Raw genomic sequence first — 16,575 nt, 5'->3', positions numbered from 1 at the left:
GTTTTTCATTTTTGTTTCCGGATTTTCATTTCCGAAACACAATAATCTCTTTTCTGGATTTTTTTTCCAGATTCAATTCTGAATTTTTTTGTCCGAAATAGAATTTTAATTTTTGTTTCCGGATTTTTATTTCCAAAACTCAATAACCACTTATGGATTTATTTTTCTGGAATATATTATTTTCAATTCCGGATTTTTATTTCCAGAATAAAGGGCATTTTTGGAAATTAAAAAAATATGTTGGGTGCAAGTTAAAAATGATTGCACACAGTGCGTGTATATATATATATATATATATATATATATATATATATATATATATAAAGTTTTTTTTTTTTATGTAAGAAGCATTTGATATTAAATATCATATACAATGCTTGATATATCACACCTTTGGAATGACATTTGTAAAGCCAACAACTGAGACGTCTGAATCAGTTCTTCCTATCAGTTGCCTATACTAATAGGATTCACTTTTGTTCACTCATGAAGTTTGCATGCATTTCAAGTAGACAGAAGAAACCAAACAATTCTCTACATACATGTATATATATATGTATGATATTTGGTTCGTATTGAAAACAGTTCAATCCCAACTATTCTTAAAGGTGTTGTTGCTTCTTTACCAACTAAAATGGCAAAAGCAGCAATGGTAGTCATTGCCATTCTCCTAATTACTGGATGTGAAGCTCTGGCTCCTATAAAATGCAGCACAGTTATTGAGGATGTTGCACCTTGTGTTAGTTTTCTCAAATCAAACACAGAGCACCCCTCTGAGAAGTGTTGCAGTGGTATCAAGAGTCTAAATGACGATGCTGGAAGCGCAGAAAATAGAAAAGTCATATGTAGGTGCCTTAAGAGAGGATTGGCCGCAATAGGAGATTATGATCCCAAACGTATACCTTTAGTTCCCAAAGAGTGTGGACTCTCTATTACACTTCCTCCTATTGACAAGAAAACCGATTGCAAAAAGTAAGCTTCTCTGTTAATTTTCAAATTCAGTTCAATTTTTTTGTTATGCTTCTAACTTAACTTTGGATATGGCATGGAAGGTGATGATAACTATTTTTTCTTTTTGGTAATGCAGAGCAATGTGATGGTTGCTGAAACTGTGGGAAGTATTATAAAGAAAGTAGACAAATAAACTGATATCAATCAGCTTGTACTATGAGTCATGAATAAATAAAATATCTTTTATATGTGAAATTGCTTTGTCAATTAAACCAAATATGCTATAAAGTTCTCAATAAAAATTGAATTGTAATTTTCAATCTAAAGTTGATGTAATTAATATCTAAAGTTGACATAATAATTTTTATTCGAAAAGAAAGAAGATTAATCAAAGGAACAATAAATGTATACATGTCTAAAAATAGAAGCAGCATAATTTAGAAAACAAGAGTAAGATATTTAAGGAAAATATTTAGGTATGTAAGAAACTATAAAGGTTGTATTTAAAATTTGTAATTCAATCATCTTACATAAATATTCTATAAATTGAATGAAATATTACGTCTCCATGAAAGCCTCTTGCTTCCACATATACACATTAATTTATTAAATGAATTCTTAAGCAACCTTCCCAGATATTCACACACAAGAGCAATGCAGCATGGATAACTTATCCTTACTCCTATTTACAAGTTAGTGTTTCAGAGAAGTGAAATCTGGCTCGGCTGGCTTTGGAGGTAGCAAAGGCAGTAGTCTCTGTTGCGTTCTATTCTGTCTGTTATTTTCTCTCAAGTTTCGCAGTGCATTGGCAGCAAACCTTGATGCATATATGGTTGCACCAAGGCTTAGAGTAGAGCCATCATCATTTGTCAAAGCATCTTGTAGCTTGTCTTCTTTTACATGCAAAGACCTCTCAATCTTCCTTTTCCAGTATCGACGCCAAGCTGCTTGAATGAAACAGGCACCCCATGTCCGAAACTGTAAGGAATAGAACCTGCATGGAAAACAAGTTTGTCGCAGAATTGAGGAGGTTATGAAACTTTTTTGTCAAAAAAATAAGAGAGCATTGTATTCTAAGATCTTTTCCATGATCCCGCATGTGCTCTAGTGTAAAACACTTGAGGTTGGTTGTTGTCACATGGTTTTTTACTGCTGTTATTGCAAAAAAATTTATAATCTGATTTTAAAATGATTTTGATGGGATTATATAAGTGAGTTCTCTCAGAAGTCAGAACCTAAATAGAACTTTGAGTTTTGAATTATATCTGCCCCTTGTTTCCTATTGTCCAGCACTGTTCCACTACATGTAATGATGCATCATCAAAGAGGAAAAAGGAGAAATTAACATGATATAAACTATGAAGTCTTGCCTGAAAGCGTGTTGGAGCTGTTTGCTGCTAAGACGGCGAAATTGGGAAGCAACAATCTTGAAGTCATCCGCCATGAGAGCAAAGGCTTCAACTTCTGATACGGTTTCTACTGTCCTAGTTGAAATGGGAAGATTCGAGGAGGAGTTAGGATCCAAGGCCCATGTCAGAAGCTCCTCTCCGCAGAATTGACCAGCTACGAGAAAAGAGGAATTGAAGAAACCAGTTCTTCCACCATTTGTGGTCACGGTAGAGACTTGTCCACGCATAATGAAAAGCATCTCATCAACCGGATCTCCTTCACGAAAAATGTGGCTCTTCTCAGTATAAAGGACTGGCTTCAGTCTAGTGCATATTGCATCCAACAACTGCTCATCCATTTCCTTAAACAATGGCACCTAGATGAATAAGAACATGAAAATGTTCATTACACAAAAGTTTGATAAAAAAAATTATGTGGGGAGACATGATTATGGATCATACTCACCTTTTTAACCAAAGCTAGGCAAAGGTGACGCTTTATGTCCCTTCTGAGATCTTTAGGAAGGTTACGAATTAATGCCTCCTCCTCAACACCCCTATTTTCTTGCCATTGATACTGTTCGTAATGTCTAATTCTTCTCTTCAAGTTCTCAGGTAGCATACGGTGGGACATCCACTGTTCTGCGTCCTGTCTCTTCACTCTCATCTCCTCCACTCTAACAGTTGTAGATTGCAAATATTCCTGTAACAACGTTCAACACAATAATGGGAGAATATTTGGTTAACAACTTCTCATCATAAAGTTAAAATTTCAAAAACTACTTTCTGGCAGACAATGAATTACCTGCATGTTTCCAATAAGTGACGAGAATAAAACCAATCCAAAGATGGAAATGAAGATTGCAAAGGCTATCTCTGGCACATAAGTACTTGTCTTGAGATCTTGTCCAAGAGAACTGCAAAAGATGACAGTTTTTAATATAGGTACTCTTTTGGGACCCATCTTCAAATAAATTTGCATTAACTTTTCCTTTATAAAGATGTTACAAACACTAATAATAAATGTATAGAAATATTACGAACGAAACTACATGAAAGTTCTACACTTCATGCTACAAGTACGTAGCATTTGCATATATATGAAAAGCAAGAACAAGAAGATTTGACCAACCTTAAACTGCGCAAACCCCACCAAAAGCAATAGAAGAACTTATTGGGAAATTCTGTTGTTGATTTTACCACACCTGAATGTAAAGCATAAAAAAAGATTCCAAAATTGTAGTTTTCTCCGTCTTTGATATCATCAGGGTCAACCAAAGAACATGTTTGATTGAGAAGTGTAATGGTCTCTTGGATGCGGTTTCTACAACTCAAGTCTCCATTCTCCACCTTTGTGCGCCAGCAACGCACCTCTGACTCTACCGAGAGCAAATACCAGAAAGCTCCAACTAACTGATAAGCCAGATGTATTTGGTGATCATAAAAGACAACATGATGAGTACCTAGGAAAATGCATAAATTGGATTTGAATAAGCAATAAAAGTAAGCTTACATGACTTGCTAGCATATAAAGAAAAAGATTATAAGCAGCTCCAGCCCCTGCTGTCTCAGTCAATATGCCAGAAGTTCTAGTTACTTCTTTGAACAGTGGATGGATCCGCAAAAGCCTTGGCACATACTGGATTAATACAGAATACTTCAACAAATCCTTTGCTACAAATGGATTCATTTTCATGTTTGGATGAATGGCTAAAACAATCACCTAAAACACAACATAAAATAATTATGTCTTTGACATAAACCGAAATGATATATGTTAATTGATACATAAATAAATATAAGAAACAGTTTTTGAGGGAGATACCTGTGGAAGTGGAATAATAGATAGAACGTCAATGATGAAGTATGAAGTTAAGTATCTTTTAGTTATAGCCACAGGATCATCATTGAGGTCACCCGATCCAAAAACACGAGAAGAAGGGGAAACGAACCCTGTCTTAAACTGAAAGATTATGTGAAGAACGTAGAATAGATCAAAGAAGGTGCGAAAAACACTGGCAGTGATCTGCAATGATCCACTCATATCAAGGCATTTTTTTTTATCATTAATCACTGGAATGTAAAAGAAGAACGGGTCCACAGAGACTGCCAACACACACGATATTACAAAGATTTTGTTCCATTTCTGAAGCATTGGATCCTTTGGATCAAGAATGACCTTCCTAGGTGGCGACTTTTTCTGTCCATCACTTACGGGATGAACATCTGAAACTCTGTTAAAGTTCTTCATCTTCTCAGACCTACTCTCAACCCTTCTTCCTATACTCTTCAAAACTGCAATCACACTTGGTGTTCTTTTGTGATTTTCATCGTTTTTCTGTACGTTAAAAGATGACTCCGATTGCCACTCTTCAAACCTGGATGGAGAGAAATTTTAACTTAACAATCAAGCATCAGATATGTTAGCTTCCAGCTATTACAAAGAAGCTTCGAACTATTACAAATATCATATGAATTATGATCAAGTCTCCAAATAGACCCCTCAATGGTGGTGTTTGACTACAAAATACTCCAAAATCAAAAAGATATCATGATCAAATCTCATTACCAGAGGCTATTGGTGGAATGATTCTTTTAACTTGAAAGAAAAACAGAGAACACAAACAAACCACTCAGAGCAGACAGTAATCTATTTAAAATTGGCAATAATCCAAATTGGAAAACTACAGCTGCAATATAGTAATTTGGATTATTAATCGCACAATTCGGGGTCAATCTATCATGTATAATAAAAATGCATCTATTAAAATAGTTAACTTTAATATTTTCTGAGGCAGATGAAACTATTCTGAAAGAAAATAAATAGCTGAAATGAAGCATAATGAAATTAAAAATAGACGAAGCAGAAGGGGTTCGCAAGGTGTGTACCAAGAGTACTAAAATTTAAACGACAAAAATATGTGGCAAAACCAGGACTGAACAACCGAACCTCACAAATTTATGTCCTTTTGAATTCATGATTTGGCTAATTCAGCATCCAGTGGGAACAGGCAAGCTTTGCAGAAACAGAAGATTCAGACCTGCAAAAAATCCAACATCAAATTTGAAACTTATTTCGTCCTCTTCAAGCTAAAAGTAGTGTGAATGTATTCAACTACAGAAGGCAAGGGTCAATGGTTTATCTTAAAACAATATTAATATAATTTATTTAAAGTTATAAAAGTGTAGCCACCAACGACATGGATGTAAACATATATACATATAAGTGAAGTCAATCGGAAAAATCAAGTACTGGCCATAACCACCAACCTCGACCAAGTCATAAATGGCTGTTGTAAATATATAAAAAGCAAAACAAAAGGGCACGCTAATTTTTGAGAGAGAAAAAGAAGAGTCTACACTTTTACCATATGAAATGAAACTATTCACCGACATGAACGACTAATGATGAAGAAAAAAGAAGATAAAAAAGAGAACGAAGAACAACCTTAAATATGGAAAAGTTTCATTAAATGTATATGCTGCAGCCTTGGATGGAGCTTTCTGAGAGTTGAGAGAGTTGAGTGTTGAGAGAGGGAATGATTGTGCTTTTATTGAGGAGGGACAGTTAAGGATAAAGAGAGGGAGAAAGAACGAAGAAAGAACGAAGAAAGAGAGGGAGAGAAGGTTTGGAAGACCAAGTCTCCCCTGTAAGAAGAGTCAAGTCATCACGGTAAGACATGCATGCAAAATTCCAATGCTTTGAATTAAACCCAACTTCCTCTTCAACTTTATTATTATATTATTTATATTTATATTAATAATACTAATAATATATTAGGGATGAAGTCTTAGGTAGAAAAATCAGATGCAGAAAATACAAGAAAAGAATGAAATGTGTTCAAAGAATTTAGCCCTAAGTAAATTTATTCACCTCAATTATAATTATATGTAACCTATATTAGATCATTTTTTCTCATGGCAACTTATTTTCCTTCTAGAATGTAAATTACAATCTACAGTACACTTTCAGAAACTAAAAGAGTTAGATTTTGACAGTGTTTAGAAAGTTCTTCCCAGCTTCTTTTTATTTTTATTTTATTTTGTAATTAGACTGGACACTCAATTCAACCCTTTTCATTTTTGCTTTTTTTCTTTTGACATCATATATTTTTTTTTTTGTCAACGTATCATTATTTTATTTTTACTATATTCCAAAATTGTCCTCTTTTCTATCAACTACTTTTTTTATTGTGATTGTCTTTCTAGCTCAGTGGTCTCTTTCGTCCGCCTCCCCCCGTCAAACTATTAAATGTTGACTGCATGTTGATTTCTTTTTTATATTTAAAAAAAATGAATTAATCATATTTCAGAAATCAAACTTACCAAAATCTACCGTTTTTACTAGGAGAAATTGCAGTTATTTCTTCTAAGATTATACTAAATGATTCTCGTATCTCCATTAAGGTATGCAGTCATATTCATTATCTTTTTATCACAATGGTACTTATATTTTTTTATAACTTTTAAATAGGTATGTCTTGTATAAGTATCCCATTAAATTTTTTAAATATGTATACACTCATATTTTATAATTTTTAAATAAAATATAAATGACAACAGTTTTTTTTTTTTTGTATTTTCAATAACGTCACATTGACCTTCTTTATTTTTTAATATTTTTTGTTTGTTTTTCGTTTAACTTTGCTCTATATTATAAAAAATTAATTTTAATTTTATTTGATCAGTATAATTAAATACAATAAAGAAAGTGCGTATCATTTTCTTAAAAATAAAAGAAAGGTGAATATTGCTTATTGAAATTAAAGAGACAGTGATTCTCTAGTTTAAAAAAGCAGGAGATTATTTTATTACAATTATAGGGCGAATATCTACTTTAAAATTATAGAGATTTCAAATATCATTTAACATATATCCTAAAAAAATGTAAGTGTAATTTACTTCATTTTATAAATATTTTCATAAATTAATTGACGTCTACATATTTCTTGACATCATAGATTTTAGAATGTGATGTTCAAATTAAGTATATGATGCGCCCTTGGTCAATTACAAAAATCAATAACTAATTACGAGTTATTTAGGGTTTATAATAATAAATACGACAATATTATTAAAGATGGTATTAATAAACTAAACAATTTTAAAGACAATTTCATTTAACTTTTGTGTTTCTTATCTATTTTTGCTTTCTTTTCTTTGTTACTCTTTCTATATATTTTTTCTTCTGCTAAATATACTATCAACTACTTAAATAGTAACAACATCAAATTCACCACTTATTTTTCAATTATTTTCTTTAATGTATTTTATATTATTATTTACACTGACATGGTCTAAGAATAAGAGTGTGTACAAAAAGGAAAAATAAATATTTTCTACTGCTATCTTAACTTTAACGTTACTGTGATTTGTATTATGAACTTTAACTTAAATAGTCTAGAGTTGTCACTTAGCTTACTATCACTTCCAAGCAAACTTCTATCTTTGTCAAATTTTTGTCATATAATATAAAATATCTGCCCCGAGTTTTGCGCACTTAGCTTCAATCGGCAATATAAATGCCGATATTTTCCGACAAGGGCAAAACTCTGGAAGAAGAATCAGCTAGTCTTATTCACAAAAATTGCTGTTATTACATGATAGCAGACAGTGTTGTGCTGGTTGTGACCACTAGCGACAGAGTGGACTTATACATTATGGTTATGGTATAAGGACATCCAATTTGACAGATGCCACCACAAAGTTCGGAGCATATTGGCCGAGACAACTTAGAAACCACAAGATCCAATTCTCAGGATTCTGAAGGTTGAATGGAACCGCAAGAATGGTGAACTTTAGTTGTGCAACAAGAGATGACTTATTTAACCCAACCTTCGCCAAACTTAATAGGCAAATTATTCGGAGGACCACAATTCTTTCTCGTGTCAGCCCGTGAAATACCACACAAAGGACACAAGTGTTTTCTGCGGCTTGTCTCGTTTGGACTATAAGATTCAACTAGATGCATAATTCCTAACCAAGTTATGAGTTTTACATGATACAGATTTTCAGCATAAATTAACATCTTAGCACCAGACAGGCCCCATATACACATGAAAATAAGCAATGATGATTGTAAAGATAAGTTGCACTCACTCTCCGAGATCCTACTTAATGTAAATAGATGTATAACAAACTAGGATGGGTTTTGTATTAATTAAGGCATTTTTGTAGAGTCAATAGAGCGTAGAGGATCGAGAAAAAGTTGTTTAAGTTTAGGGGATGAGTATAATGCCCTGGACATTGTGCTGAGTCACCAAAAAAATATTAAGCTTATTCATATTTTTACATTTTTGCCATCGGGATAATCTGTTACATACAGCATTGTTGAACTTGAGTGATAGGCTTCTTCAGAAAGAAAGGGTGAGAAGCCATATAAAAATGACATCTAATATTATTTTGATATTGTTATTGTTACACAGTTAAGACTTTTCAAAAGTTAAAGAATATCTACCAGAGGGAGGACCTAAACTACAACACTGTGTATGAGAAGCTGACAAAACTGTTAACACGGTGACATTTCTGAATTCTGAACCTAACCCAGTTTTGTGATTTAGGGTTTTGTGATATTTCTGAAGTATATCCAAACCTTGAACGAAAACTAATCACCGAGTATTGCATCCTCTTTGCTACTACTGTTCCTCATCCTAAAACAAAGTTCAAATCTTCGATGATAAAATGTAAACAAAGTGGGTCGATCACCTGTAAGTGTACACGAGGCAGGGGATAAACGAAGGGCATTCCCGAGAAACAAGAATCACAGGAAGAGCAAAAGTTCTTTCTTTTTTAAGGGTGGGGTGCCAAAAAGAACCTGTAATAGGCGGGTTTCACATAAAAGTTTTCCCCACTTACATTCCTCGCCTGGCTGTCTTGATATATTCGAGGGAAGATAATCCTCCTCCTCTTTAGGTTAATAATTCCACCTAACCACTGATCTGGCAATAGAATCAAAGCCCCCTGTTAAAAAATCAAAAAATTCAGATATCATCATAAAGCAGTCCAATTGAAGTATATTAAGAACCACCTCAAAAAGTGTTAAAATAAATAAGGCACTTCATCCCCAGGGAAATTTGAACTAAATAGTGAAAACATACTTCGGATAAATAACAGGATTAAAAAGATTAGGCACTGGGATACTAACCATCCTAAAAGTAATATAACTAAATCAATGTGGCAAGCTGCCACAGACATCTATTATTCTCGTAAAAAGTGATAGCTGGGACACAAAAAGTTTACCTTCGGAACTTGGGTGAAGCAGGTTGATCGGGTGATGATTGTTGAGCAGTGCCACCATTAAAGCTTTGCTCCTCAAATGCTCCACCAGTTTGGCTTCCCTCGTTGAGCAGTGATACTTCATTGACACTGGGGAAACCCATAGGTCCCATAGTTCCAAATTCGAGCTGTTCTGCTGGTGTGCTGTAGCTAGCATTATGATCATATGAATACCACATTACAACAGGTGGAATTGTTGGTCCATTTGATGATATCCCACTGGGGCGCATGCCTGGTAGAGAGCACATTCCATAAGCCAAATTTGATGAACTGTTTTGCGAGGAATTTAACCGGACAGGACCATTCTGGTGAGAAAGAAAAGAATCAGGTCTATGTGAACCCCATGGTCTTTCAGAATGGCTCTCACTCATTGCCAACTTTTCTTGCCTTGAGCTAGTTCGCTCAGCTTGACTGCGGTAATGGCTACGCCCACTTGTTCTCAACTTTGAGTTAACATTCCAATTCCCTTCTCTGTCACCATGCTGATCATTTCTGTCATAGTTGTGATTACTCCTTCTAGTGCTTGTAGAATGTCGATCCCGAGAAGAAACCTTCTGAAATAAATTAGAAAAGAAGGTAAAATAAGCACTGCTAGAGGCAGATTGACCTTAGGCTTAGGAATAGAACCACTACTATATCTACAAGACAGACATATAGTCACACTTGTAAGTTCTATTATAGTAAGAAAAGAAATTACAGCATCACTATTAAGTACCAAGTTGAATAAGAAAATAATCTTACAGGATTTGGCAGGTAGGTTCCTGTCCCACTTCGATACCGTGGTATCTCATCTATAAATCGTGGGTAAATATTGACTGGTCTGTTGGAAACTGAATGGAGAGGAGCAACAGGCACTAGGTGTGGCCCATAGTTCGTAAGCTGAGTGAAAAGATTCACATTAGCTGACTGTGGTCTTCCAGGACCATCCCAGGGAAAATGACTCTGCAAATAAACAGGAGGTACCACAACAGATGAAGGATAGTTAACTGAATCAGGATGGCGTGAATTTTGACAAATTCGCCCATACTGCAAATTTTGCCAATGGCTAACAAAGTCACCATTAAGAATGTCAGGCTTGGGCTCTGATGTGTCAATAGCAGCTCTTCTCACAGAATTGGAAGAGCTCAGCACCTCAGGCTGATCATACACCTCAGATGGATCAAAATTCTGACAGCGGTCATTCTTATCTGCATCTTCCACATTGAAATTGCTTGCTGGTGTGTGAGAAGATTGAGTAGTGGGAAAATTATATAAGGGGAGCATGGTAACAAATGGTACTGGTGGCCCTGTGGGATAGAACGCAAATGGAACAGCCCCAGAATTATCCCCTGTTCTTTGGCGAGAACCATGACCTATAAGTACTGGAGCCATGGGTAACACAGAATCTGATCCACTAGTCCGAACAACTTCAGAACTAGACACTGGCTGCTTAGGAACATGCATAGGAGCAACCGCCAGTGGCCCAGTGCTTTTATCTGACATATCAGATGCTGTAGTTGACAGAGTTGTCCATTGTCTGTTTTCATCATCCACAAGATTACATGAAATATCTGAGACATTCTTGCCCTTACCGTAAGCAGCCGATGGCACTGAGGAAGTACTTTTCTTCCCTCTTTTTTCCCTAGTTGATTTTGAAGATTTTGCAGATGGTCCCTCCAAAGAGCTTTCTGAAGACGTCTTACTCCTAAATGAGCTTGAAGACGGTTCACTGGGCAACCTAGGATTTGCAGTTCTATCATCAAAATATGCCCCATTTCCTCTGCCACCTTGATATTTAGGACTATCAATTTGCTCTTCTCTTGTAGAACCTCGATTTTCTTTAGTAAATGTTGGCTGAAGTATAGCAGAATTACTAGAGCTGCCAACATGAGATAATGGTATAAAGTTATAACCACCAGAAGTTGACTGTCGCTTATCATCTGGAAGCATTTCAAAATTTCCATTATCTACATCAATCCCCCTAGCAGCAGCCCTTTCTTGCTCATGCCAGAAATCTTTATCAGCTTCTGCTGGACTCATTTCAACAGAATTGAAATTCTCATTGCCAGTTTCAATTAAATCTTCCGGATTTGAGGTCAATCCTATGCCAGGGAAATATGAAGTCCACGGGGAAGGGACTAAACCTTGGGGAAATTGCACATTAGTACCCCAATTGAAGGACTCAATTAAGGGAATGTTACCCATGTTCCTATGAGCATATCCCATTGATGCAAGAATGGAAGGGGAAAGTGGAAGTGGTAGGTGACCTGGAGCTAAATTCACTGGTATTTGATTCTGACCACTGAAACCTTCAGTTGTGGGGGATGTCATCATGTTCAAAAGGTCCTGCTCCTCCTGATGCATCATATGTGTTCCACCTACTCCAGCAACAGAAGCAAACTCTTCACCCACAATTCCAGGGCCAGATTCATTATCATAACTATTTGAGCCATTGTTTGAATCAGCACCACTATCATGAACCTGATGTGATATTATTTGCCTACCAGATGAATTGTCAACTCTAACCGCATAACTAGCAGGGATGTCAGAATCAAGATGCTTCCTGTGACTATTCTCCAACTTTGCAGAGGAAGTTGGTCCTTTCCCACTTTCTGGGGCTTTTGTATGTCTTCCTTGCCTAGGAATTTCACCGTAAGAGTCTGTCAACTCAGGACTAGAACATGTTCTTGCAAACAAAAGCCTTCCTGGGACATCATTGAATGGGTTATTTGGTTTAGCATTTCTCTGTCCTTTATCAACTCGAATACCTTGATTACAGTTAGCTTCCCTTTTGACCTGATCAAAATCCCTTGCATTATTTTGGTTAGCTGTAGAATCACCACTACTCTTAGATAAACTTTTAGAGGACAATATACTGTGTTGAGATAGCACACTCTGTGAAGCATGCACCCCTTTCACTTGAAATTCTTGATTATAGGTATTCTCAGTTTTATTGCTATTTTTCTGGAAATTCTTGGACCCGTGTGATTGGTCATGATTAGATATCGTCAAATGCCATAAGTCATTACTAGGAGCATCAGGTCGCTGCCCAGTTCCATGTCTGACCCAAGTGTTCATAAAGAATTGATTAACTTCCAAAAACAAATCCTCCTTTGGGCAGTCAAGCAATCTAGCAAGCCTTTTGGCCCCAAATGCAAAAGCACTGCGAATTCTAAAGAAATTTCCTGGTTCATGCACATCATAAATGAAATTATTAGCCATAATCAAATCAGACAGATGGTTCAGTGAATCTAATAAACTAATAATATCAATAAAATAATTATTCAAGCTATATATTCCACAGCATGCATAAACTTTGCATAATTTTAATCATGCATTCTAATCAGATAAATACAGTGTAGTTCAGTATTTAAGAGAAAAATACCAAAGCCATAAATGAGCATGAATGCTGATTCAAAGAGGAGAACAATAGCTTCAATGTATCTTTAACTGATTTCTCCAACCTTATAATATATACATGCTACCAGCAACAGAATCAGGTCCGTATAAAAGCCAACTTAGAGTTTAAAATATCATATGAGCAAGTTATAGACATGCAAAAATGAACTGAATCCAAAATTTCAGCCTAACAAACCTTTGCTGACACTACGCCCAAGGTTATTGTTGACCCGCAAAGGATCAATAACATTGAAATGCTTGGAAGTAAATGGTTGCCCCTGATTTTCTTGGCCAGCAGGGAAAACAGCATAAACTGAGCTGCAGGCATCAAGAAATAACTTGCTGAGCAATAAATCTCCACCATCTTTCCGAGGAGGTTCAGCTGTGGAAAATGTTGATTAGGGGAAGGAAAAAATTGATAAGCGATGGAGCCATATCATTATTAAAGAACTAATCAGATTGTAATTACCTGTCACATCTGGAAGTGAACTGATGGGTACAGGACCCCATAGACTTACACAGAAATTATCCCAATCAAACTTACTAAAAAACTCCAAAAACCTATACAATACCTACGAAAGCAAGGGTACCCACCAAGTCAATTCAACCATCAAAACGACACAAAAAATAACACCATTTATAAATTGCTACCTCAAGAGGTCCAGAAAAGGAGTTGTTGAAAACATGAAATATGTAAAGAACCAAAGTTTCTAATGCGTAAGTTGAGATAAGTCCATGGTGGGCACCAAGTATTCGACTCTCATAGTAACACCAGGCTTTTATAAGTATAATGCTACGCTTGAATAAATGGTTTTGGTTAATCAAATTATCAACCTACAGCAGAAAAAAACATTAAACTCTAGTCAATACATTAAAACTTAGTATCAGGGTTAAAATTCAAAGATGGATAAAATGAGAATTCTAGGACAGTAGGATTCACCAAAATACCTCCTCAAGAAAACAAAGGGTGCACAATCCTCCAAGCTGGTTAAATGAAATGTCCACCACAATATTCTCAACAAGACACTTTATAATCTTCACCTAAAAAAATTAAGAAGAACAAAGCAAGTAAAATACAAATTCTACAATCCAGTAGTTGGCCAAAGCCAACATAAAATCTTAGACCAACTTAAATTAAAGCAAGGAAAATGAAAAGAATTATAAAATAAAAAGCTTATAGCTCAAGGCTTTCAGTAATAAGGAACATATGGTAACCACATCTCAACCAAAAACTCTGAAGTTGAATGTTAATTTAGCAATTGGTAATCATGTAACAGGTTTTTCAGACAAGAAACGGTTTACCCAGGAAAGTCGCATTACTCAGTATTGGTTAAGAACTTAAATGTTCACTCACCGTTGTCTCATAATAAACCCTAGAGTGTTTCAACAATCAATCTCCAGACAGAACCACTTAAAGTCTCATCACATACATAATAAAATCACATATCTATTATTTCATCAATCTATAATTTATTAATATAGCGGCCACAAAGATAAACAATTCTAAAATTGTTGTTACATAAGAGAACCTACTTCAGCCTGGATGTACTGAACTTCTTTGACATGAAACTCTGCATTTTCATCCTTTTCCTCATTTTGGAGCATGTCATGAACCTGGTGTGCCCACGCATCCTTCAGATTTTGGTTCTTGCTGAATGCTGTCAGGTCAATATCTCCATCAGGTAAATAGGTTTTGAGGGGTACTGACCCAAAGGTGAACACCTGTAATCATGAACGATCATGCTGAATGCTGTCAGGAAATTAGCTCTACAGTCCTTTCCTCAGCCTTTAATACTTTAAATATCATTCGACAATGCAGCTAAAATAGTGGCATTGCATACATAATTAAAAGTTCTTGACCAAACAATCATTTCCCATTTTGGAAAGTTGGCAGAATTTATTAGTTTGCACACATGAAATGATTAAGACCCACCTGGCAAGGGAAGCACTTCATGATCAACCGCTGCACATAGTCCGCAACAGCATGACGGCGCTCCTCGGAGGGCGGATTGGGCTGAATGCAGGCAATTAGCTCAGCAGTCCTTTCCTCAGCCTTCAACCACCGATCCATGTCAAGCACTCGCATCACCGATGCGGCGTCATTGGGCATCAAGCCATTAGGCAATATCCCACTTGGTGGCTGTGCCCAACCCTCATGCTCGCCCATGCAACCCTAAGGTTTCCCGTTGAAAACTCTTCCACAAAACCTAAAAACCCAACCCAACAATACACTACCACACCACTAGCGGAGGCAACGCATGAGAGGAAGTTTTGCTAATGAGCTAGAACTACTGCAGAACAAACAACACAACACGGGAATTTCAATCCCTCTCAATAGCAGGAGCAGCAAAGTACGACTTAACCAATTCTTGGTATGTTTCCAATTAACACAAACACAATATCAGAGTGCATAACAGCTAATATCAACTGAATCCCAAAAAGGGCAAAAGCTAGTAATCAATAAATACGGAAACAAAAGTAAATGAATCAGAAATGTCAAGGGTTTTTTTCTTCTTTCTTTTATCTTGTTATTTTGAAAATAACAGTATAGTAGTTGAGATGATTAAAACCCTAACGGAAACTGGTGAATCAATTTCCGGAAGAGTTGGAGTGTGGGCGTAGCACCAGCGATGACAGAAACGCATGGGGCAAAAATGGAAATGCAATGGTGGGCATCAAATCCAATGGGCGCCGATCAAAAACAGAGCGTCGGAAAGAGAAACGGTTCGAAATGCAGATTAATAGTTCAGAGTCTTGTGCTCCTTTCCTTAACGTTTTTTAAAATGGAGAAATTATTGGCAAGCAGAGGATGGTAGAACAGAATCTGGGGATAAGAGAGAGGAGAAGAAGAAGAAGAAGAAACAGGGAAATGAAGAAAGAAAGAGAGATATACAAGAAACAGGGAGAAGAAAATTGAAAATGGAAAAGAAAAATATAATTAAAATCTTTCTTTTCTTTATGGGCCTTTTTGGTGTCTATTAATGGGCCTCGTTATTAAAAATTAAAAAGTGACAAGTTAAGTCAACTCTAGGGTTGCAAATTTTCGAATTGGTGCTTTCGCATTCGCCTGATGTTAATTTCTCCTGCTCCTGTATTTCCTAGTTTTACAACAAAGACTATTTTGTTAATTTCGTTCTATTTAATTACTTTTTTTTTTAAAATTACAGGTTTTGCTATGAGTTGAAAACACTACTTAAGATTGCGGCTTTCAAACATTTTTCCAGAAAAATATTAATATTTTTATATTATTTATTTAATCAAAAAGCCAAGAAAAAATTAATTACTTCTTAATATAGACTCATTTATAAAGTCTACATTTCCCATTTCAACAAGAATATGTGAAAAATAATTTGCAATCTTCTATATATTTTCTAAAATATATAAATATATTTTTCTAACAAATGAGTTCTGATTCTACCTAATAAATTTTATAAAATAAGTATAAGTGTTTCTCTTATCTATATAGGACACTGGTCTCTCTTATTTACATAGGATTGTGTGTTTGCTTTTGGGGTGATGGAGGTTGAGGTTGAGGGTAATAGTGAATGAAAAGTTGAGGGTATTTAAAATCTTCTCATAATTG

General features: G+C 35.6%; 3 protein-coding genes across 5 annotated transcripts; 1 reads left to right on the top strand and 2 right to left on the bottom strand.

Annotated features, from left to right (window-relative positions):
• The first annotated feature begins 634 nt into the window (after positions 1 to 634).
• Positions 635 to 1,097, top strand: LOC137833520 (probable non-specific lipid-transfer protein 2). Its single transcript, XM_068641864.1, has 2 exons — positions 635 to 972; positions 1,088 to 1,097. Exons 1-2 carry the CDS (start codon positions 635 to 637, stop codon positions 1,095 to 1,097), a joined length of 348 nt encoding a protein of 115 aa, XP_068497965.1.
• A 325-nt stretch (positions 1,098 to 1,422) lies between these two features.
• LOC137831895 (cyclic nucleotide-gated ion channel 1-like) lies at positions 1,423 to 6,048 on the bottom strand. 2 transcript variants are annotated; one of them, XM_068639790.1, is made up of 9 exons: positions 5,788 to 6,048; positions 5,290 to 5,380; positions 4,165 to 4,717; positions 3,853 to 4,062; positions 3,472 to 3,752; positions 3,145 to 3,256; positions 2,806 to 3,042; positions 2,322 to 2,716; positions 1,423 to 1,945 (listed from the first exon to the last, which is right to left on the bottom strand). In XM_068639790.1, the coding sequence occupies exons 2-9, from the start codon at positions 5,316 to 5,318 to the stop codon at positions 1,645 to 1,647; spliced, it is 2,118 nt and encodes a 705-aa protein (XP_068495891.1). In that variant the 5' UTR covers positions 5,319 to 5,380; positions 5,788 to 6,048; the 3' UTR covers positions 1,423 to 1,644. The 2 variants fall into 2 exon arrangements, with proteins under 2 accessions (XP_068495891.1, XP_068495892.1); XM_068639791.1 differs by having other exon boundaries at positions 5,708 to 5,790.
• A 2,658-nt stretch (positions 6,049 to 8,706) lies between these two features.
• Positions 8,707 to 15,913, bottom strand: LOC137831894 (uncharacterized). 2 transcript variants are annotated; one of them, XM_068639788.1, is made up of 9 exons: positions 14,926 to 15,913; positions 14,526 to 14,714; positions 13,941 to 14,033; positions 13,644 to 13,826; positions 13,462 to 13,564; positions 13,189 to 13,374; positions 10,356 to 12,778; positions 9,579 to 10,168; positions 8,707 to 9,299 (listed from the first exon to the last, which is right to left on the bottom strand). In XM_068639788.1, exons 1-9 carry the CDS (start codon positions 15,157 to 15,159, stop codon positions 9,290 to 9,292), a joined length of 4,011 nt encoding a protein of 1,336 aa, XP_068495889.1. In that variant the 5' UTR covers positions 15,160 to 15,913; the 3' UTR covers positions 8,707 to 9,289. The 2 variants fall into 2 exon arrangements, with proteins under 2 accessions (XP_068495889.1, XP_068495890.1); XM_068639789.1 differs by having other exon boundaries at positions 9,579 to 10,165.
• Between the last annotated feature and the right edge of the window lie 662 nt (positions 15,914 to 16,575).

Source organism: Phaseolus vulgaris, chromosome 6 (genome assembly GCF_000499845.2).
Source record: "Phaseolus vulgaris cultivar G19833 chromosome 6, P. vulgaris v2.0, whole genome shotgun sequence".
In the NCBI taxonomy this organism is placed as follows: domain Eukaryota; kingdom Viridiplantae; phylum Streptophyta; class Magnoliopsida; order Fabales; family Fabaceae; genus Phaseolus; species Phaseolus vulgaris.
The sequence above is the reverse complement of the archived record's forward strand: the minus strand, read 5'-3'. Positions and strand labels throughout refer to the sequence as shown.